Raw genomic sequence first — 23998 nt, 5'->3', positions numbered from 1 at the left:
GTAACACGTGCTATAAGAAATAATTACTATTTCTATTTAACTTCGAAAACTATATTCGCTTAAAATATATGTTAAGGGAAATTAAATACCATATTAACTATATGGATAATAAATTTTATTATTTATCCATATACAGTGTAAAAATAAGATCGATGATATACGTATTAAAGAGCAAGTATTACATACAAGAGATATATGAATAAGAAACGATCATTATATATAAATACTAATTCCAATACTTTCTAAGGCCGTAATCAAATCAAGTTTGATCTTTGAATTGTGCTATAATACCGCACGCGTATATACGGCGGCACAACTATAATTATATAATAAAAGTTTCAAATATGTGTACACAATATCAATAAATATATGTGTTATTTCGAATAAATCAAACAAGATACGATACAGTGAGCGCGTGTATTTTCTTGTCTCTAATCAGTACTTAATTAAGTACATCTAGTTTCGTCAAATTCTTTTTAGAAGTGGCAACTTCTGAGAAATCATATCCTTGCTAGATACATACTTAAAATTACAGCCTTGTAACTGACTAGTAAAATTGATGGTTTTCTTAGTTTTTTTTTGGCCAAACGTACACAAATGTGCGTCGTTTAACGAAATCTTAAATTCTATACATTCCTGAAACAAATTCCTGAAATTATGGCTTACTTAATCCGCGATTCATTAAAACCCTAACAGGTGTGACTATTACCTCATGTTTTCACTCTAGAGCCCACTTTAATAAAGCCATTTCGAGATTTACCGTTTCTTACTTGACTGCTATTTTTCGCTTTACGATGTTCGAATAAGACATCATCGGAGTCCGTGTCTGATTCAGATAACACCATTTTATGTGTTGAAACTATAAAAATAAATATAAAGAGTCATGACGTAATATTATTTCTAAATTCATATAAAAGGAAAGATGCCGTACATGTGCTGCTGTCGTCCTCCGGTTCCGGTTGTAGAAGAGAATAACGCGGTGGTTTTTTCTTAGTACCAAGTGAACGTCGTTTACCTGTACATATTCTTTGACACAGACAAACAAGACCCCAAATGAGGCCAACCCAACATACGACTAGAGACAATAATGCTATTATTACATAGAGAATACTCCAATCTGAAAAAAAGTATGACTTCAAGTCAACTTAATTCATTTTCATATTAAAATTTACTTTTCGTATTTATTTTAACATACCACAATTGGAATCGCCATTGCCAAAGTATTTCTGTATTAAATTTTGCATCCAAAATGCTTCACACATACATAATCTTGTTTCTTGATCACATACTCCATGGCCTATTTAAAAACAAATTTCGTACAACAAAATTATTTATAACGTAATGATATTTAATAAAAGATACTTACCCGAACAATTATTTTGACACACAGCAGTATCAATGTTTGCAACAGACAAGTGAAGAATGCCTGAATCTTGTCTTAATTTTTCTTTCAATCGTTTAACTACTTCTGGCCCGTACATAGCGACTTTTCCTCCTTTTTTCTCTACATAGAAAATTAAGACAGCTCTGCCTGTATGTGGCTCTGCTCTTAAATTTCGGACAACAATAGATGCTTCATCCCGTAGTAACATTTGTAATTTTAATACCAAAGAATTTTTTTGCGACACTGTTAATAAATTTGCTTCGATGTTCAATGTTAATTCAACTAAATGCAATAATTGTGGGTCTATAAAGAATATATATACATTATTTAAAGCTTTATTACAGTATTATTTCTTTTCTTCTGTAATATTTACCGGGTTTTACTATCACGGATACAGTGTCCTCGCTACTAAGACCTTGGTCATCTATTACTTTTAATCTAAAAAGGTATCTTCCTGGCACAATATCTGTCAACTATAAATAAAATTTAAAAATACTCTGTTATGAATAAAAAATTGTTTACTTATGATACTGTTAAATATTATTACCATTAAGATTGGCGATTTATCAGAATTCTGAACTATAGTGCCTATAGCAAGACTAGACGGATCCCTCGACCACATCCATTCACTAATTCTTAGGTCGTCAGTTGATTGAGATCCATTAATAATTAGTGCGCTAATCGGGGCTACAACAACCTGATCTCCACCTGCGTTTGCTTTCGGGGCAGCATTTTTATCTATGTAATAAAGTTAATTTTAATAATCAAGTAATTACAAATACTAGTTAATAGAGTGTAGGATAAAATTCTATTTACTTTGTGTAACTTTTACTTTAACGGTGTCCGAATCTTTATTTCCATTATCGTCAATTACAGTTAACTTAAACTCATAATCACCCTTCGTTAATTTTGTAATATTCGTAACTGATTCATTCACTGCCGAAAATACAGCATTACTAGGTCCACTGTTAAATCAAATTTAATACTGCATTATAATATTACGAGATATAATCAATTAAATATATGAACTTAATATATGAACTTAAATTTACCTCATTTGCTCCCAATGGTAAGATACAATCTTAATATCATCTTTACTTTTCCGACCATCAAGTACAGTTTTTGTTTCGGGTAACGCTATAGTTATAAGTTCGCCGGCATCAGCTATTTCAAATTATGTAAAATAAAATAATACTTAGATTTTTTCGATAGAAATATAAGAATAATTAAAATCATGTAATTACCTTTCGGCGGTTTATTGGTTGGTGGTTTCACAAACACATGAACCTCAGCTGTAGAAAATTGTTCTGAATCGTCTGTTACTTTTAGTACAAATGTATACATTCCTTCCTCCAAATTAGACAGTTGTAAATACGGTGTTCTTGTATTCTGCATATCTACTGCCTTGTTTTGATCCGAAGGACTTTTTGTCCATTCCCAACTTGCTATTCCATGATCATCTGTACTTAAGTTACCATTGAGTGTCAATGTGTTCTGAGGTAAATATATAATAATGTCTTGACCAGCATTAGCACTAGGAGGATAATCAATTACTTTCAAAACTGTTATATTAGCACTTGTAGAATTAGTGATATGATTGGAATCTTCTACTGTTAACCTAAAAAAATAAAAGATTTGAAATATTAAACAATTATTAAATTTTTTATAAATAAACAGTTTATAATATTAGTACTGACTTAAAAGTGTAGTTGCCAGGGATAAGATTATCTAATTGTAAAGTAGGTGTATCAATTAGATTAGGATGATATCCAATAGGACCTCGTTGCAATTCCCAATGATAAGAAATAACACGATCGTCATCTTTACTCGACGAACCATCTAACACAGCTCCCGTATTCGGTAATTTTACAACCTGCGACGCAGGTGAAATTATAGCAACTGGTGCTTGATTTATTCTCTTGGCTGCAAATAATATTAAATCAATAAATTATAATAACCAAAGGAAATATAAGCATAATAAGAAAACTTACGTGGTAAAACGCTAACATTTGCGTATGTTTCTCCATAGGTATTTGGACCATTTACTGTTACTTTAAAAGTATATAAACCCTCAGATAAATTACTTAATTTAACAGTCATACAGTTCTGATCAGACATTGTGCCAGTGTGGCCATCCGGTTGACTTAGAAGACTCCAAGCATAATTGTAATGTTCATTTCCTTGTTCTGCTGGCACAGTATATGCAGATAATGTTACTTCATTCTCTGGTAGGCGTACTTCTTTTGAAACTGCAGAAACCAGTAATCGTTTTACTGGTGGCTTCATGGATGTTCCAGAATCTTTTATACTTTGTGGTTTTCCTTGAGGTGTTACACCAAGTTCTATGTCTTCCACCAAAGTGCAAATTCCTAGCACAATTAATACAAATTTAAAAATTCTCAATAAATTAAAACACATTGAATATCTTTCTAATGACCGCTTAAATGATATAATTACCTGCACTATTATGCTTAAATCCAGTAGAACATTGACAAATTCCAATATCAGACTTGTCCCCAGACTTAACACAGATTTCATGCTCTAAACAATTCGATTGAGTGATGCAACTTATCCCATTTGACCCACCAAAAAGAATATGATCTCCTTCTGTACCATCCATGAGAAACCCTCTAGAAATCAATTAGAATAATTATTAATTAAACGAAGTTATAATAAAATATTATATATGAAATTGAAATCTTACCCAGTATCATCATTTATTTGATCCAACAAATCACTCCACATTTCATCTTCTTCTACAGGTTTAACTAGAACCATGCTTGGAGGATTTTCATTTGCCAAATCCTTCCTATATAAAGGTATACATAATTTGGAACTTTTACACTGCACATGATAGCAGGTACCATTATGCATAAGTGCCACATTGCATGTAGTTTCGGTGCAGCATGCAGCGACACAGTGTTTCATGGTATTTAAAGGCTGGGTAGTATATATTCCACTAGATAGATTTCCACGAGGTGTGTAACTTGTAAAAGCTCTCGGATATAAACCTGGGCATAACATTTGCCATTTTGTGTCCCTATCTGGATAATCACCAATGCAATTTCCAAATAGCAATAAATATAATCCTAAATAAAGGATCTTAAACATCTTCAACTACAAAAAAATTCCAATATAAAATATCTTATTTAAAATCTTATTGTAAAATTATTTATGTTCATTTTTACATAAAAAAAATATTTTACCTTCTTATTCGTACACTTCAAAATTATCAATAAAAGTTGGTATGATCGAAATTATTTTTCAGGTTATTCTACGACACATCTGTCACCTTAAGGATTGCTTTACTATCTAATACTGGTCGCAGACTGTCGAGAGATCGTGTAGTATTATGTTCCGCTGGTATTAATTCCAACTTGAGTATAGACATATATGGCCCAGGCTTATCATATATTAACAGCATGTTATTATCAGCACCAACAGCTAATCAACTATAGGGGAATTTATCATATTTCCTGTTACACCGGAATAAGGAAAGGCCAAGTGAAGAAAACCGACGTTTCACCTAATAGCACGTTATCAGTCTAAAATGTATATTATTGTTAATTAACATCATGAATTTATCATATTTATCAAAATAAACCATTACCGAAAGTACTTTGCACGCTATTATCCTTTGTCAATTCACATGCTGTAACACCTGTGCTTAATAGAAATGTTTTGCAGAGGTCGACACCAGTAAAAATAATAATTGACAGACAAATTAACCCTGGAGTAATTTGCGAAATTACGCATGTATCGCGTATTCGTTATACTGTATTTTTGTTACATTTATCGATGTACATGTTTCATCGTTCATTTTATTGAAAAACGGCACTCCGTATTACCTATATTGATTATGTAAATGAAGCGGCTTGCGAGTCTTATTGTCTGGCTTATTGAATAATAATTAGATGTCAGAATAAAAATTTTTAGGAAAGGTTTCTGTAAAAAAATATCATTTCACATTAGTAATTAAACTTAATTTCAACAGAATATATTTTTTAATTTAAGGTTTATGAAATTACTATTTATATAGCGTAATATTGAAATTAATTTTAAATTATTGGTCAAAGTCGACAAGATGATATACATAGGTTGTAATACATGTAATAATGTATATATATAATAATATGTATATGTAATAGTTGTAATAAGTTCATTTATGTTTTCTTTAAAAAGCACGTCAAGTGTTATTATTGTCACATAAAACCTAATGATTGATTGAACCAATGAGTGATTTATTTATCTCATTTTATTGTAAATACAGATACATGTATTACTTCTGTATTTAAAAGAATGAATTTATTACAAATTACAATAATTGCTAAAAAAATATCACGTATTATTAATATTTTATTCATGGAATGAGTTGTTTATAAAATTTCCCGCGTTCGATGCGCAAATAATACTGCACATTCTACGATGCTGCCACTGGTGAGGTATTCGCGAAGTTATTTACAGCCCCGTGCATTCAAACACCGGAAAGAGGTATGGGTATGAGCAAGTTCATCGGGTTCGTCGTGGGTGGCCTGGAAGCGAACGGAACGTGTGTGTGGTCCGAGCGTTCGTATGCTGGATGCGACTGTCGCGAGCGTAGAAGATGCAAGACGCTTTGTCCGAACGAAACGGAGAGCCTTCTCCGTGGCACTGTATAGTCGTTCAGAAAATAATTGGCGTGTAGTTTTAAGTGATGCGTCCGAAGGTACTATTTTTATTCATGGAATACTTTTGTTGTTTATCTCTGGTGCAGTACACGTGACATTTTCTTTTTAATTGAGCCGATAGCATGCCGGGGAATCGCGCACCGATTACGGAAGTCCATAACAAATTATCACTATATAGTACATTACTGTTTTTTTTCTCTTTAATAATATTAATTTTTTTTTTCATGATAATTAATCTTTTTTCAGATGACGCTCCTATTGATTTATTATTTTTTAATCTTACATCGAGCGTCGTCGGAACTGGCGCACGGATTTCCCACTAATTCGAATAGTAATAATGAAACATGGAAACATGGTTTAGAGTTGAGTCCTAGGCACAGAATTAAGGATTCCACTTATCTGCTGGACAGGTACCCCATGAGAGAATTACCACCTGATTCTTTAAATTGTCATAGAGCAGCAAAATGTGTAGAAATGCAAAGGAGTACTTGTATGGGTACAAGATTGTCATATACCACTACTACATTGGATCTTATACCTGAACATGTAACCCAAGATATTGTAGAGGTATATTATATTACACATGAAGTATAATTCACATAGGTATTTTTAGATATGAATATATTTATAAATGTAATTTTTGATTTTTAAAAGAGGCAAATCTTTCAAGTCTAGAGTTACTTTCTCTTTTCTTTGTTCTCTTTTTATACCAGATATTTCAGGTCAGAAAAATCCTATTTAAAATCACCTCAGGTACTTCCTGCCTCAACTATATCATTCCTAAATATTACAATGCTTTTTCCTTATTTCTATATTGTTTAAAATATTCTTTATACTAATATTTTATTTTTCATTTTGTTAAATGTACTTATTATATACTTATTTTACAGGAAAAACTACATGTATTGCAAGCATTAAGACATATGCCAAAGTGTTGGGCAGTTGTTCAACCCTTTCTGTGCTCAATATTTATGCCAAAATGTATCAATGACACAGTGGATTTACCATCACAAGAGATGTGTAAAATGGTTTCAGGACCGTGTAGAATCGTGTTCAATCACACAATATGGCCAAGTTTTGTTAAATGTGAAAATACAGATTTATTTCCCAGACTATGTAAAAATGATATTAGAGAATTGAAATTTAATATTTCTGGTAAATGCCTAAAGCCATTAGTTCCAACTGATAATGCACTTGCTATTTTTGAAGGAGTTGAAGGTTGTGGAACACAGTGCAATGATCCACTTTTTACACCAGATGAGCATAAGCAAATTCATTCTTTTATTGCCTGGGCTGCAGGCATCTGTGGTTCATTCAATTTATTCACAGTTGTAAGTAATAATTGTCACGATAAAGGAATATAAAATAAATAACATTGTATCTAATTTATGTGTTATTTCAGATAACATTTTTAATTGATTGGAGAAGTGCAAATAAATATCCAGCTTTAGTTGTATTTTACATAAACTGTTGCTTTATGATGTCCTGTATTGGATGGCTTGTTCAGTTTACAGGAAGCAGAGAAGTAATTGTGTGCAGGAAAGATGGAACCTTAAGAATGAGTGAGCCGAGGTAGTTTATAATTATTCACTGTATAAATTGTTGCATAATTACATATGTCGTATTTTGCTGAAAATTTTTGTATTAGTCAGATATAAAAACTTTGTGTACTAATATGTTTTCAGTGGAGAGAATTTGTCATGTGTCGTAGTGTTTGTTCTTGTGTATTACTCCCTTATGGCAGCTATGGTATGGTTTGTGATCCTTACATATGCCTGGCATATGAGTTTTCAAGCATTAGGCAAAATCCAAGACAGGATTGACAAGAAGGGCTCATACTTCCATTTAATTGCTTGGTGTTTACCACTTGTCCTTACTGTTACAATCATGGCATTAGGGGAAATTGATGGAAATAGTGTTACTGGTATATGTTTTGTGGGTTACACTAATCACGCAGTCAGAGCTTGGTTTTTGCTTGGCCCTGTGTTGATTGTCTTACTCGTTGGAGGTTATTTCTTATGCAGAGGTATGTTTTGAATCTACATCATTTTTCTATTTAGCTTTATCTTTATTCACTTTATTTACTTTTTATTCATATAATAAAATGTATTTCTTTGTATGCTTTCATGAAGATCATAGTCTAGTAAGTATCTTGGTGAAAATAATTATTAAAAAATGATATTTTTACTTCAAGTTAACTAACGTTATTTTTAATATTTTTAGGATTAATTACTTTGATTCGACTAAAAATAAGCAGTCAAGAAATTATATCTGAAAGAGCAAGTTCTAAAATACGAGAGACCATCGTGCGCACGGGACTATTCTCGATTTTCACATTCGCTGCAGTTGTGGTGACTTTTTATTGCCACATTTACGAATTTCAACATTCTGAAGAATGGCGTCAGAGTTTTAGAAATTACATGATGTAAGAAAATCGAAACATAAAAAATTAGAATACGTAATAATATACGATGTTTAGTAACATTTTATATTTCACGTACAGATGTGCAATAACAACAAAGTATTTGGATATTTCGGAATGTAAAATGGAAGTACGACCGAGTGCAGCTAAAATGCAATTACATTTGCTTTCACCATTTTTTGCTGGTATTCTTATGTCTTCATGGGTGTGGACTGGTTCAACTGTAGATACTTGGACCAGATTTCTTAGACGGTAGTATTATATAGTAGTATATAACATTGCTTTCATTCTTTTTTTAACTTTTAAGCTATTAAAATTATTTTATTGTAGAACATTCAACTGCGAAACAGAAGAGCCTATTAGACTGAAGAAACACAAAGTAATTGCTCAAGCGTTTGCAAAACGGAAGACATTCAACAACGCTGGCCGATTGTCTATCAGCTTTCATAACACCCACGAGGATCCAGTCGGTTTAAACTTCGATCTAAACTCTGTAGCTTCTCAGGATTTCAGTTCAACGTGGGCAGCTGCTTTGCCAAAACTAGTTACTCGTAGAGGTGCACTCGTCGGTGGTACAACGGGCTCTGTATCTAGTAACAGGAGAAATTCTGTAGATTCTGAAATCAGCTTTAGCGTACGTCGGGTGTCCGTGGAATCTAGAAGAAACTCTTTGGATTCACAAATATCAGTTCAAATAGCTGAATTGAAGACAACGCGGAAAGTCGCTAGCAGTTCACGCGGTCGACGCGGGAAACGACGACGAGACTTCGGAAAATCTAGATCAGGTAAAGTAGGCCCGCTGTTTAGAAGAGGCAGTACAACATCACAGGAAAGTCAGCTCGGTGCACAGATATTATCGGCGTTGACTATAGGTGGCAATTCAAAAGTACCGCCCATTCAAGTGCCTAATATGAAGAGACGATCGGCTAGCGCTGGTTTGGATGACCGCGTTTTGAATCCTAAACTATTCGATGGGAAGAATGCTGGGATGCTGCTTCCGTTCCTATTTCCAGGGCAAAGTGGCAGTGATGAGAATTTAAGTAGTGAGGAGAAACAGCATCAAGAAATATCAGGAAAAGACGTGGATATCGAAGGAGGAAATATGGAAAAGGACGATCAAGACAGTGACAGTGATGACAGTCAACCAGAAGAAGAAGCTAAAATGTTAGATCCTGAAGAACCTCATGAACGTAGCAAGAGTAAAATTAGCAACAAGAGTTCAAAAAGTTATGGTCACGAGAGTGATAGGAGGAGCAGAGACGGCCGTAGGAGTAAATATTTGCTCCAAGATGAAACCATTTTAAAGCACTTGTTTCAAGAATCCAGTGATATTAAGTTGAAAAGTGACGCAGAAATAAAAGAGGTATATAGAAAAGCTGGAATGGGAAATCTGGCATCTAGTTTAAACTCGTGTTCTCCCGAATTGACAAGACTAATGCAGTCCGAAGCGCAGACTGGCAATGCTCGAGAAATGGCAACGCAGACATCGTTGCCATTGGACATTTTAGAAATGGAGGAATTAAAACAGAGCATAGACGAGATTATCAATAGCCGAAATTGTAGCTCAAAGGGAACACAGATCTCACCGCAATTAAATAAAAATAAAAATATCACTACGTAACGTCAGTTTTTCCTCCGACTTTACGTACAAAAACTTTTTGTAAAAATGATTTGCGATACAGTGAAGTTGAAAATCTGTCTTTTTAGTTGATAAGTATTATACTGCTAGACTTATTCAAGTTTTGTTTTAGTTTTGTAAGCTTTTTTATTTTTTTATATGTATATGTTCTGAGTATTTTTTAAGGAAGAAAACAACATATTTCATGAAGATTTAACAGCATAACAGCTATATGTGACTTGTGTTATTTACATGTGTGACTGTATATGTGTAATGGTGTAATGACATGACTGTAATTGTAAATACTATTTTAAAATAAGTCAGTCTTAGTAGTATACATTATTACTTTTTATACATTTTATTATTGATAAAATTGCAATATAGTAAAAAATAATTCGGTGACATTTTACAATACTAAAGTTGTAAACGTATCATAAGTATAATTTTCGCTTGGCTTTTTATAAAGAACAATCTAAATCTATTTTTAACGTTGCTCTGTATATTACAGTATTCTACAAAATGCATATCCTACTGTACTTAAGTCACATACAAATATTTTTTTATGTATGTACAAGTAGAATTTATTTTCTTATTTTAAATTTGTCCTTTAAAAAATTAAGACGAATTGTGCAACGAATTGAAAGAAATTACATTCTACATCTTCAATACAACATTCAAAATACATATAATATTAACAAAAAGATACATTAAAAGGTGTCTTTATTCGATAGTATTAAACAAAAACGATACGTATTTAGCAATACATCATTTCTTCGATAATTTTTGCCTCCATTTTGTATAAATTGTTAGAATAACTAATTTACAACTAATAAACAACATTTTTTATGAAATAAATGGAAAATATCTAGTTCTATAAACAAAAATGTCTCAGTTAAATATTAGCACAACACATTGTATCTTTGTGAAAATGTATTCTGAAATTTACTAATATATTTATGGAACATAACTATAGATAAGGTCAACCCGTTATCGATAACTGATATTTTCCGTATATAGTTTAACAACTTCCCGGTATGCGAGTCTAATTTACTCACAGATAAAGTTAATCACGTTAATGCGATATTTTGATTTTGTAGTAATAAATATTGAAAATTCATGAAGATCTTTCAAAATTATACATCTTTTTTTCTTTTCTTTTTTAATGCACTTATTATTTAAAAGATAACTAAAATCCGTTAACAGACTCTGTAATCCTGATCGACTATGTCATGTTTCTTTGTACATTATATAAATGACGAAGTGCTAAATTAGATCTCTAAAGTTAATCTAATCTGTTATAAATGCAAAAACGGCATTTCTCATCTCCACTCGATACGTTTTCGACACGAGAATCATCGATGGCATCAAATCTTGGTGAACACGAGTACACGTACTAATGATTTCTTTGCTCGATCGGTCCAGCAAAAGCATATTCCTCTTGCTCGATTCGCCTCACTTCATTATGCTTTCAAATCCGGTCCGATACATTCTGCTACGTACTTTTTTCCTATACTCGGTACAAACACAGCCGGATTTTAGTATTTGATAAGACGGTATTTGCAAACATGTCTGTTGATATACCTTCAAAACGCGGAACAATGCATTCATTCCACACACGTGTTCACAGTTCACCATTTCTCTATGACGCATTTTCTTCCTTTCTTTCTAAATTTTATTTCATTTCTTTGTTGTCAGAGTAACAAATATCGAACGTATAAAAATGTACTAGCTGTTGCATCGTGTGTACGTATGTGTCTTGTCCGTGTTTTTCTCTTTTTTACTTTCCATTTGTTTGCATTTTTTAATTTACATCACCATGAATATCAGGCATCAGAGTGTGTGCAGTGAACTTAGTTATTACAATTAGTCTTCCCTTTTCTTTGTTGCATATGTCACAAACCACACGAGAGAAAAAAGTCACATCTACATGCTCCAGCCACGCAACCCTCTTCAAGTGAACAAGTTGTTAACGACCGCGTTCTCCTCGTGCTTTCTGCTTTTGGGTAAAAATTAACGCGCTCTGTCCTTGCATGCACATATTACCATGTTTTTGTTTAAGAGTTTCCGAAAGAAAATTTATCCATTGGATACGCGTGCATGCCGTAATGTAGGATAAATGGAGCAGCAGGATGATAGGAGGAGGGAGAGGCGGAGGAGATAGAAAAGTGGTTTTTAATTTTTATTTACCACCACCTTAGAGGAGGCTAATGTATGACCGAGGTCAGCGCAGCTAATCACCATGGGCGAGGCTATTTGCTCTTGGCATAAGATTTTTTACTTTTAGTATATTCGTTACCCCAAAGGAAGTTGTCCACTGCTTCGCCGATCAAATACAAGAATAAGGTGATTAAAAGCATTACAAAGAAGAATACAACTCGTAACGGCAGCGGCAACACATCTAGTACTGGGTACACCCAGATACCGCTCTTATAGAAAATTATATGCACCCTGAAAATAGTAATAATTTACGTAATTAACTTAATAATAAATCTTTTACTTTATATTATACTTCACGTTACTATATATTAAGTCTACTTTATATTTACTTATAATTTTAAAATCCTAATCAAAATTTTAATCAAAGTTTAAAAGCAAAATATGACAGTTGACCAAAGGCATGATATTCTCTTATAATTTTTATATTTTTTTTTTTTTTTTTATACTGTCAACGTACCAAATTAAATATACAATCATGAAGGATAATAAACACAAAAGGCCAAATGATTTCCTTGGATATTTTCTCGGGGTTATCATCATTTCTATTAGCGTGGAAACCATGATCATTGTGTGCATCAAATGATTGAGCCACCATGGAAAGTAAGGATCCAGCGCCTTTGGAAGCACCAATTCGCGATCCACAAACATTAAAGTCCAGAATATTATTCCAACGAACTATAATCCGAGAAAATCATACGAAAATGTATGAAACTTGAATTTTTAACTTTTTACTAAAAGTAAAAATTTTGTAGTTTTTGTCTTTTTTTTGATTTACCATGGCGATCGGAAAACCGAGGATCGCATGTACATGATCCTTTAATTTACGTATGAATGGTGGCTTCTTAGGACTAACTGCATTTGTGCCGAACCAATCATTCAGAATACATATGAAGAAAAATATCGCTTGAATGATCTGAAACAATGAATGATTACACACTTAATTTCTACTGTTTAGATTAATAATTAGAAAAACTCGAATATATGGTATTGTACTTTTCTGTAAAAATTATTTAAAATATTTTTTACCGGTTTACTTGTTGCGATTTATGTAACTAATAAGTAAAAGTTTAAAAGATATTGATAATTAGTTTAAAAGATAATTTTGTACAGAAAATAGATTTCTTCAGTGAAACTTAAGACGTAATGTCGAAATTGCAGTACAAGGATATAATGTCGTATCTCCTTTGTAATTAAACAAACATCATGTCTTCGATAGTAATAAGAAGAATAATGCAAAAAGCGACTAAAAGATCTCAATAATTAACATAACTGTAATAAATTTGATAAAAAAACAAATAAAATTTGCATACATACATAAATATATTGCATAAATTATGTCATTTCATTATTCTATTTAACGTAAAATTGTAAAAAAGGAGACCTATAACCTAGAATTTGTAATTTGCCGATTACACATATGTATCTAGTATAAAGTGAAATTTTTCCGCTGTTTTTATTCTCTAATTATTTTATTATAAACGTATTCGCATATCATGTCTAATTTAAGTACTCTAAAATGAATAATGTAGCAACACATTATTTATGTAAATTTAAACATTTAGAGACAGAACCAAAAAGATAGAATCTAACCAAACACTTGCCGTTTTTCATTATGATTATTGTGCTGTACTTTGGATATTCTTTGTATTTCTATATGCATGCGTGTCTATTATGTAAATGTATTTTATGGAATTTTTAATTTTTCATGAACTCATAAACATCCGCAATGTATTAGCAATATGAACGGTGATGAATATTTAAACCTACATTATATATGAATAAAAAATTATATATATACGTAGTTGTATGTAACATCGTAACATATAAAATGTTTAATAAAAGTTTTACTGTAATGAATTATACCGAGAAGTATTGACAGCAATTAAATACTAATAAAACAATTGTCTTGTATGGATACTTCAGATCATGCAATGATAGTCACTTGGCTGCATATAAATAACATGACATGACACGTGCTGTAATTCGGAGATAATATGGAGTGGTACTCGAACAATTGAGTTTTGTTGTTATCCGAGCTTCATAATTTGTAATATCAACGTGAAATGATCATACGAAATCGTTCAGTGGTAGCAAAAGATTATGAAAAATTTATTTTCCCAGCTTAGACATTAGTTCGATAAATATATAAATATCATGATGTATATATGGAGTATTGTGATGTCCCTATAGTCCGTCCAACGAGATGAAGCAATAAATGTAAACAATAGTTTATTGCTATTGCCAATATTGCAGTCACAACAGTAAAACTTTCTTTACTTACACTGCCTCGTTGGAGATATTATTATACTATGATATTATTATTCACGACTACTCTTTTTGTTATCTAAACAATTAAAATATTTGATTTGTAAATCACTTTGATGTATAAATTAATTTTTTATTACAATTTTGAGAAATCAATAAGTATAATTAAATATTTATTCAATCTCCAAAAAGATCACTGTATTTTACTGTAATTTCGACTGTTTTCATTTTTGCGAACGCGATATGCATACAATACAATATCGTATTCTTACGTCTTCTTTTGTGTTTTCAGTATTGCATAATAATGAAAATGTGAAATAAGATTAAAATCATCACGCAATTTTAGTTTACTTGATGTAAACGAATCTTACAAGTATTTATGTGGAACATGCCTGGAAAATAGTATACCCATAATTGTTTTCTAATAATTAACAATTATTTTAAGTCAATTGACATTCTATAATTGTAAGTACCATTTTGATCAGTGATGTTTATTACATCATCAGTTTTATTTGATAAATAATTATTAGGCTAGTATTTTTAATAGGATCGTAAGTGGTTATGTAAGGTGGATTAGGAAAATAATCTAATTACATGTGAAAAAGAGACCATTGAGATCAAGAGACCAAAAAAGAGTTCATTGATTATCACGATACTAACCGCGTCCCAGAAAGTGAGGAACTTGAATTTCCCGCCATAGCTGTTGTGCATTTTGAGAAGATTCGGAGGGACAATAGTGTACATGTAATCATAATACACGGAGAACGCGAATTGCACGCAGGAGATCATGTGAAATCCAATTAGTAGGCCTTCCTGCATCTCGTAGTTATTTCACATACAGTTTTTTTGTGATCTGAAACGCTTTGATAGATTTCCATGATGGCGATCGTATTCGACCAATCACACAGGAATAAATTGATAAAAGAATTATTCATCTTTTCTATGTGCATTCACTCTTTCAACAAACGTTTCTTATGTCGTGCAAAATGGGTGCATTATTGGATTCTCTATTTTTATAATAGAAGCCTTTTTTTTAAGTTACAAACTAAAACCATCGCAACTTTATCTATTCTGTATTAATAACGTTTGTTCTAAATTTATGAAATAGTTTATGAAAATTGAAAGAAATGGATAAAGATGTACAAAAAAAGATATCGTTTCTTTCCTTTTGTATAACATATTAACTAAATTACATATTACATATTACGTTAACAAGAAATTTATTTCTTTAGTAATTACATTTTCTTGTTGTATGTATACTGTATATAGTATATATGTAATGTACTTATATAGCCGATTAAAGAAAGATATATAAGGAACTATAATATTGTGTTCAACTATGAATTACATAAGACAGTTTACTCTCGAATTACGTAAATAGCACGTAATAAAGTGGTATTGTAATGGTATATAACATTTCAAACAATTATTTACTTTGTCTTGCTAACTTTATCTACTATATTATATATAGTATCGTGTATTAGATTCCAGGTAACGGATTGAGCATAACATTGAAATTTAAATTATTAAAAATAAAGCAGATTGCTCTACAATAACACGTGCTTTTTGCAATTGATTTCATTACAGTAAAAAATAATCGTGGGAATAAAAATAGCGTTTCTATATAAAAAGAAATTTATAATATTTCTAATCTTAAAAAACAATGTACTGTAAATAATACGCTTGTTGAAATCACTGACATTTACTTTGTGATTCTAAGATCATCCAGCTACACAATTCACAAAAACAAAACAAAAAACTAACGATGCAAAATAAACGATGCACAGATTGTTGATGATAGCAAAGAAAAGGATAATTGTAGCTATCTATATAATTGCACAAAAATAGATAAAATATTAACCTCACTTAATAAAACGGAAATAACTAAGAAGTTGAAGTTATTGCAAAGTAAACATTCTGTATTACTTAAATATTTTCTAATTATCTTTTTTTTTAATAGCAAAAATTGGAAACTTCGGCTTTCTCAAACCGCACTCAATAGTATCGACCGCGTCGACGGTCTGCAACGTACTGACTGACGGATAGATGAAAATACAGTATGAGGATTGTGAGAAAGAGAGAAATAGCCAGTTCACCATGTGCGTATGGTTTCATCTGGAGAGAATTAGATACTATGGTGCACAGGTTAAAATTCACAGGTTAAAAGTAAATAAAACTTGCATATAAAATGGATACGCAAAATGATCAGAAAGATAAAAAAGAACCTGTATATACATATATAAGGCAAGAAAGAAATTGACGACATTGTATGCGATCGTATAGACAGATACGTGTTGTTTCTATTACTAACAGAATTAATACATTGTCTAAATGTGTACGAGTAGCACATCTACAGTCATTATTTTATTTTTCTCAATCAAAATGCGCATTGATTTCGAAAGCCAAATACATATAAAGTACATAATATAGTACGAAAATAGGACATAAAAAAAGGAACGGGGCGTGTACGAAATAGAGAAGCGCCATTAGAAGACAGAGATAAAAAGTGCTGCTGTTCTTGTTGCTCTTTCTCTGCGCGAACAGAATGCGCACGAGCTTTTGCTGACAAAAATCGTTTCCCGACCTGTTTTGAAGAATATCATGTTTCTTTCTTTTAAGTTTAATGCCCGATGAACATTAGTTATTTTAATCTGTGGATCTATACTGAAAAATATAATTTAAGATAAATATAGATTTCGTAATTATTTAGAGAAATTTTATAATTATCATCGTGATACACGAAAAACTTCTTTCGACTTTTAAAGCTTTTTCTGTTTGAAAGTTCGATATCATTTTATTGAGACGAGTTACGTATTTATATAAGAATAAATAAAGGATTGGATCCCAAGACTGGAGAAACATGATTACCATAACACGTTACGTGATTTTTCACTTCCTACTACCATTCACGATTTTATACTGCATCTATGCTCGAGTGATACGCTGATTTCTATTATGTACACGCTAAATTTAAACAGACTTTTGTATAGTGGTGGTTCCAGATTTTATTTTTATTAAAAAGGAGAAAGTATTATGAATTTAAATAATATCATATTTCGAGTAAATCACATGTATATTTTTTTAGAAATAGCATTTCATAACTCACTAATCAAGTTGAGATACGTAAATATTTGTTGACCTTGTTAAAAGATAAAATACGAATACTTCGTTTTATCGATTGTACGTAATCAATAGTATAAGTAGAAATTTTTCGTTCTAAATTGGATACTTTATACGGGTAGACAACCATTGCGATTGTATTGTATAATAATATGTACCTTCATTTTGGTAATTTTTACAAGATATTGTTACACAATTTTGTAAAAGAATTAACATTAGCTATTCTCTGACTGTAGATATATTTTATTTATGGAATATTCGTTATGTATCGCAACCTTGTTTGATTAATGAAACCATGTTTTTAAAACAATGGATATTATGAGAAGTTTGTTATTCAAACAAACATCAAGGAAGCATGTTATTTTACACTTGCTATATGTACCATTCATTGTATATACGATATAAAGTACAGATTGTGAAACTGGTAGAGTTAGGTTCCCAATACAAGAACAGCAATATCGGCAAGAACAGCATATATTTTTTGTATCGTAAACAATTTTAGATATTAAATAATGAGATTCTCATGTCTCGTTTGTGCTGTAAACACGGTGTAGGTAACCTGTGTAATATTAGAGAGGAGAAATTGTAAAATGATGTTTTGACGAAGTACCTCTATCCTATTAGCGCTTTGTGACGATTACTGAGTAGTTCCCTTGACCGTCGCAAGAGACATCGTTGTTAAAAGGAAGTTGTTAAAAAGTGTAATACAGATTTTACTGATGGTATTATAGCAAAAAATCAGAGAAACTTGGATTTTCGGTAATTGTATATAAAGGGATACATTTCATCGATTTTAATGAAATTTAAATATGTATCAGGGTGAAGATTTTATATATAATATGTAACCGCCGCTCAGTCATAGTTTTCGAGATATTGGTGAAAAACTGTTGCTATTAGACATTGAATTTTGTCTGTACGTGCACATCAATGGCACATACACATCACGGCGCGACAGCCAGCAAACGATCTATAACGGGTGAATTCGTCGAAAATGTGTTTAGTTTTTTTAGTTTCACAATGTATTTAAATTTGATCAAAATCGCTGAGCTCTATCCTTCTATGCACAGTTACCAGATTTTTTACTTTGACGCAATCTACAGGTTGTCAGAGAACTATCAGGAAATAGTCACAAATCGCCTGAGGGGTGTTCGAACACCTTTATACTATACTATGACTGGAAGTGGCTCTATCATGGGACTTTCAGAATCTATATATACGATTGTGCTTTATATGTACGCTATACTAAGCTATATATACTTACGTAACGGTGTCAGAGGCATGCATAGGTTATGACGTATTGGCAATAGCGAATAGAGGCAACCAGCCCCTGTGCTATAAGGCCGATTTCACACGATGATACGTGTATGAAATGTGGATATGCTATAGTATATCTAACGAGGCGAGACAGTCGACTTTCGAATGTCACTAGTCGGCAGCCAATAGTTGCAACCGCAGTAATCAAATTTAGTTCACATTCATTGTCCCGTCACGTTGGATAGACTACACTATTTGGCGGTACTGATTTCGTGCATCTTGAGAAACTTGATCACTGGCGATACTTTTCTACAGATCAAAGAACGATCTATACAGATGATTCACTCAAGAATAAACGATACTGCATATTTTATTTCTGGAAATATATCTCATGCGTATATTGCGGTACGTATTTTGCGGTACACGTATCGTCGCGTGAAACCGGCTTAACGATCTTAATATGGGGAAGAAGTTCAGATTCACACACACACACACACACAATGAGCCGCTGCAACGCGCATGTGTACAGAAACACGAGGTAGACGCGGAGAGCAAATCGTGCTTGAGTATTGGCATCGAGACGTTGTACGAAGTAGGAAAGCGAGAGTAAAGGAAATGTGAAAAAGGCTATTAAATAATGACTGTGCGTAACTAGTATAAGATTAAGAATTTTGGAGTATAAACGTAACGTCAAGGTTTCATATTTAGTTTCAGTATAAAGTCATTTATTGACGCTCCATCATGTTGTAAAATGTGAAACGCAATATTACTGTATTTATTTAGCTGACACAAGTGCGTCGATATAAATTTATTAGCGTTTGTCTAAACGTTTACATAAACCTATAAATACATCGTTCAGAGTGAATGATATTTAGATGAAACTGTAGGAAAACTAACTACCCTCCGGTCTCGATGATTTTTAGATATGTTGTAGAAATCGATATTTTGAATTTTTCCTATACATAGAAAAAGTGGATTTGCTTAGTTTCCAAGATATTCGCCAAGAACTACCGGTACTACAGTGAATTTTGCCTACAGTTGTATGTCAGTGTATACGTTAATATTGCTTGCCGGTTGCTGGCCGCTTATTTTCTGTTTATAAATGACTGTTGGGCTAGCTTAACGATTTCGTGCACAACGTGTATTTGAATTTCGGTATTGACCAAAATATAATCTTAAATATCTTAAAAATACATCTATATGCTTAACAACCTTGGTATTTAATTAAGAAGTATGTCATATCATCTAAGTTAGCAATTGTTTTATATTCTTTGCTGCCAATATTTTTCATAACATAACATTTTTGGAATTTATATTAATTATATCTGTCGACACTTGTTACATATCGTGAACCATAAGATATGATGAACAATAGAAAACAAAATATAATGACGAATAAAAGAATTATAAATGTTTCGAACGAAATACGATTTTATTAATATTAAAAATATGCAACTTACCAGGTTCCATACAGTCAAGAACCTAAGTTGTCCTGGATTGAAGTCACCACGTGGGGGTTTAAGCAGAGGTATCGTAATCAAAAACCCTCTGTATGTCGTAAACGTGTACATCAGACACGATGAAATATGGTGTAGCTGATTTATTGTGAACATTTTCCTAAAATCCTGATAAAAAGATAAAATTTTGCTTTAGGGGTTTACATTATAGACTTTTTATACATTATGGTAGTTCAAAAATGTAAGTCATTAGGAGTCTAGCGGTTCAAAAATTACATAGGGAGGAAAATTTTGAATCGGAATCTTCTACTTGCCAAGCGGGTATTTTACTAATTGAGCTATCCAGAAAAGTAGGTGTCCGGTTGAGAATTAAACTATTGCAAGTTGCTGTCGAGAGTATTTCTTCAGCGTTTGAGAGTAACTGTTTCAGAGGGATGAGATAGCTTACTCTCGAATAGACCATGATCGAAGAGCTACTGGTACAATGCGAAACAATTTCATATTTTAAAAGTAGTATATCACGACAATTCATAACACGAGAAACCAGGTAAGTGAAGTGTAATCAAGTATGTAATAGAACGAAATATACAAATATTATCAGAATATCAAAATTACAAGTGACACAAGAACCCAAAAAAAGAAAAAATACAAAAAAGAAGAAGTAGCAGCGATCCGATAAAAAAATGAACTTCAAATTGGATCTATTTTGGGATTTCGAAATTTTTAATTCCAGCTCTCGCAATAAATATCACAAGATCGTCACACATGAAGGCATCGGTGGTTAATTGTAAATAAAAGGAACTGGTTCAATTATACACTGAATTTCTGTTGCGTTCATTTGTACAAAATTGCAAAACATCTTGGTATCATCTTCAATTCGAAAATCCCTTCTAAATAATGAACATTACAGATAGTAAGCTTTCGGTGAGTTTTTCTAGTAAGTTCGAGGGTATTAATTTTCGAACTTGCTTTCAGATAGACAGACAATTTAAGAGTACTCTCGAGAACAACTATCGGAAGAAATTTCCAAATCGACACGTACCTTAATATTGTTTCTTTTTTATAGAAATGATTTTTCCGTGAAATTTGCTACAACTGACGCATAATCCTTACCTGATACCTATGACATACAGGTTAGGTTCAACTAACGATTGACAGATGGGATGCGACCTTGTATTATTGACTAAGTTTATACGAAAAAATCTTTTTTATTTTTATTTTATTATTTTCTTACTGTAAGATTTTTGTGTCTTCACGAAAGTATTATATTAACCTGAATAGCATTATATTGTGATAAATAATTTTTATTTAAATAGCAAACAATAAAAATGGAAACGATAATAGACAAAATTCAATAATTCAATAATTCAATAATTTTAAACGGTATCGACATATACGTAATTCGGATTACATAACATTAAATAATACATTATTTATCAATATATAAGAAATAAACACAGTGCTTCATATTTAATAAAAATAGCTTCAGTAATTATACCAAAAGTAAGCTGAAGAATAAATAATTAATGTGTTGCTTCTTTTAAAGAAACTCAACTTTGTTAAACATTATTTAGATTTTTAAAAGATTTTCTAATATTAAAAGGAAACGTTACTAAATTCTATACTGAATAAATAAAATATTAAAAAGAAATGTCATTTTTTTTACAATTTTCAATTTTACAATTCCATTAAGCTTTATATCTAATCTAAATTGGAAGAAACAACTTCATGAATACATCATGGAGATCCTAATCGACGAATAGGTCACGATATTGTTTTTTTACAGGGAATTAATATTTAAACGTCAATGCGAAGCTTAATTATATATTTCTTAGTATACGACTGGATATATCGTTATAAAAGAAAAATGTTTATTACATAAGAATTCGATATTGATAACGATCATATAACTGCTCTTGTAAAATTCCGCAGCTAAAGAGACTTGAGCAGTATAGATATTATGTATTGCACCACAGATGACGATGCGGGATACGTTTCAATTACATGGTAATTATGCATACTCTAGTACCATACTCTTGTTTACTGCTAAGTTTTATTTCCAGTATGCATTTCTTACAAAGATTGATTTAAGACATCCATTGTGAACTATATCCAGTGCTCCATATTATTATAAATAGTTTAGTATTGTATATTGCACATACGCATTTTGTGCACTTTTGCATCTTAAATGCATCTTAGAAAAAAAATTGCAAACAATAAGTATGTCAAATATCATAGTAATGGAAGCAAGAACACATTTACATATAATAACCATTCCTATATCAATAAATATATTAATAAATATATATAATATAACAAATAGATATAATAACTATTAAATATTTTTTTCGAATGTTCATTTTTTAACTTTTACGAAATATTATTAAATAGGTATATAATAAAATATTATATAAGCTTGTTCGGCGAGATGGCACTTATTTCTTATCAACTTCCAGATAAATGATTGAAATCCGAGTTCAACTTGGTTCAAAATATCGACTCCTCTGGTATTATAGTCCAGAAAATTGTCAGTTTCCGATCCTTCATAATAACAGTAATTAAATTGACAAAATGAAGAGTCATCAAGATGAACGTGAATGCACTATATACTACCAAAAAGATATTTCTCTTATACATACAAATAATGTATTGTATTTATTGTATTTATTACCTCTTGTCTTTCGTCTGCGAGAGGCTTCCGGTTTGTATAATATTCCTTACGAAATTCATATAGCTGCTTTCCTTACGTTTATTATATTTTACAAATTCATAACATATTCATCATTAAGGATCTGGTACAAGTATAATTATAAGACATAATATAAGTGAAATCTTCAAATAAAGTATGGTAAATTTAGCTATCATAGTGATGAAAAACAAAATATATAAATAATGAATAATTAGCGAAATAATTTTGTGTATGGAAGATAAGGTATTGCATCTTTAAATAATTTCTTTCATAGGAAAATGAAACGTTACAGAATTAATGTGAAAATAACAAACATCGTAGTAATAAATAACGCGATTATTTGATTCGAAAAATGAACGAGGTGAAAAATGAGATATTCTGGAATGACCAGAAAAACAGGTTTGCAGAGAATGTTTTCGTGCGAGGATCAATTTCAGTGAAACATTTACGCTGGAACACTACTCTTCTTTCGTCGCGAAATATTTAAATTATTTCGTACTTCATTTTCTGTACAAATTGTTAAATATGATGATTTGAAAAAAGAATAATTCGAGGTCATTCTAGAGAATAAACACTCCTAATACCAAGTGTATGTTAAATTGTGCAAATTGTTCCAGAAGTTGCACTACCACTTTTTTTGTTGCTAGTGTTAGCTGATAATTATACAATGGTTTTCAAAGAACGACGAGTTTTTCTATTCCTATATCGACGAAATGGAAAATTTCAGAAATTTAATTACTTGCCCGCAAATTACATTCCGTATTTGTATGGTTCTACGTGCATATAGCACCATAGATTTACAGAAAAGTTTATTTTATTAAAAAGAAGAATTGCACTTACGAAATTCACAGTCTAGAGTATTGTAAACTCATTTAAAAAAAAGAAGTGAGTTTAGTTTCTAATGT

At 31.5% G+C, this 23998-nt stretch overlaps 3 protein-coding genes and 2 long non-coding RNA genes across 16 annotated transcripts in view; 3 read left to right on the top strand and 2 right to left on the bottom strand.

Moving 5' to 3' along the window:
* Positions 1 to 98: 98 nt before the first annotated feature.
* On the bottom strand, positions 99 to 5141 carry LOC100744876 (dyslexia-associated protein KIAA0319-like protein). Of its 6 annotated transcripts, none has more exons than XM_012392166.3 (16): positions 4995 to 5141; positions 4591 to 4929; positions 4089 to 4501; positions 3842 to 4014; positions 3376 to 3753; positions 3082 to 3307; positions 2629 to 3002; positions 2437 to 2548; positions 2201 to 2349; positions 1932 to 2122; positions 1758 to 1857; positions 1367 to 1687; positions 1196 to 1297; positions 932 to 1117; positions 761 to 859; positions 99 to 649 (listed from the first exon to the last, which is right to left on the bottom strand). In XM_012392166.3, the coding sequence occupies exons 3-16, from the start codon at positions 4493 to 4495 to the stop codon at positions 627 to 629; spliced, it is 2841 nt and encodes a 946-aa protein (XP_012247589.1). In that variant the 5' UTR covers positions 4496 to 4501; positions 4591 to 4929; positions 4995 to 5141; the 3' UTR covers positions 99 to 626. The 6 variants fall into 6 exon arrangements, with proteins under 6 accessions (XP_012247589.1, XP_012247595.1, XP_033179979.1 ...); XM_012392172.3 differs by having other exon boundaries at positions 99 to 636; XM_033324088.1 differs by having other exon boundaries at positions 101 to 649; positions 710 to 859.
* A 643-nt stretch (positions 5142 to 5784) lies between these two features.
* LOC100743091 (protein smoothened) lies at positions 5785 to 10699 on the top strand. Of its 3 annotated transcripts, XM_012391858.3 has the most exons (9): positions 5785 to 6089; positions 6298 to 6618; positions 6942 to 7382; positions 7454 to 7623; positions 7737 to 8077; positions 8275 to 8476; positions 8555 to 8725; positions 8804 to 9258; positions 9346 to 10699. In XM_012391858.3, exons 1-9 carry the CDS (start codon positions 6078 to 6080, stop codon positions 10092 to 10094), a joined length of 2862 nt encoding a protein of 953 aa, XP_012247281.1. In that variant the 5' UTR covers positions 5785 to 6077; the 3' UTR covers positions 10095 to 10699. The 3 variants fall into 3 exon arrangements, with proteins under 3 accessions (XP_012247281.1, XP_003485326.1, XP_024227136.1); XM_003485278.4 differs by having other exon boundaries at positions 5786 to 6089; positions 8804 to 10094; XM_024371368.1 differs by lacking the exon at positions 5785 to 6089 and having other exon boundaries at positions 6334 to 6461; positions 8804 to 10699.
* Positions 10700 to 11671: 972 nt separating this feature from the next.
* Positions 11672 to 23998, bottom strand: part of LOC100743695 (androgen-induced gene 1 protein) — a 13495-nt gene continuing 1168 nt past the window's right edge. For 2 of the 5 annotated variants that reach the window (XM_012392023.3, XM_012392030.2), the window contains exons 2-5: positions 20408 to 20572; positions 13084 to 13221; positions 12766 to 12983; positions 11672 to 12539 (exon numbers count right to left, since the gene is read on the bottom strand). In XM_012392023.3, coding sequence (XP_012247446.1) covers positions 12341 to 12539; positions 12766 to 12983; positions 13084 to 13221; positions 20408 to 20560 — 708 coding nt within the window. In that variant the 5' untranslated portion in view covers positions 20561 to 20572 and the 3' untranslated portion in view covers positions 11672 to 12340. Of the gene's footprint in view, positions 12540 to 12765; positions 12984 to 13083; positions 13222 to 15233; positions 15435 to 16273; positions 16292 to 16434; positions 16625 to 20407; positions 20573 to 23998 lie in introns of those variants that run through there. The other 3 variants (XM_003485283.4, XM_012392020.3, XM_012392012.3) reach the window with 3 other exon arrangements.
* LOC112213832 lies at positions 14883 to 15304 on the top strand. Its single transcript, XR_002947751.2, has 2 exons — positions 14883 to 15038; positions 15121 to 15304. It is a non-coding gene; the product is annotated as an uncharacterized LOC112213832 (long non-coding RNA).
* On the top strand, positions 17916 to 23304 carry LOC105681554. The gene is made up of 3 exons (XR_001102691.3): positions 17916 to 19660; positions 20411 to 21328; positions 22861 to 23304. It is a non-coding gene; the product is annotated as an uncharacterized LOC105681554 (long non-coding RNA).

The sequence above is a fragment of the Bombus impatiens genome, unplaced genomic scaffold (assembly GCF_000188095.3).
Source record: "Bombus impatiens unplaced genomic scaffold, BIMP_2.2 scf_0049, whole genome shotgun sequence".
Taxonomy (NCBI): domain Eukaryota; kingdom Metazoa; phylum Arthropoda; class Insecta; order Hymenoptera; family Apidae; genus Bombus; species Bombus impatiens.
Note: the sequence above shows the minus strand (reverse complement) of the source record. Positions and strands in the feature narration are given on the sequence as shown.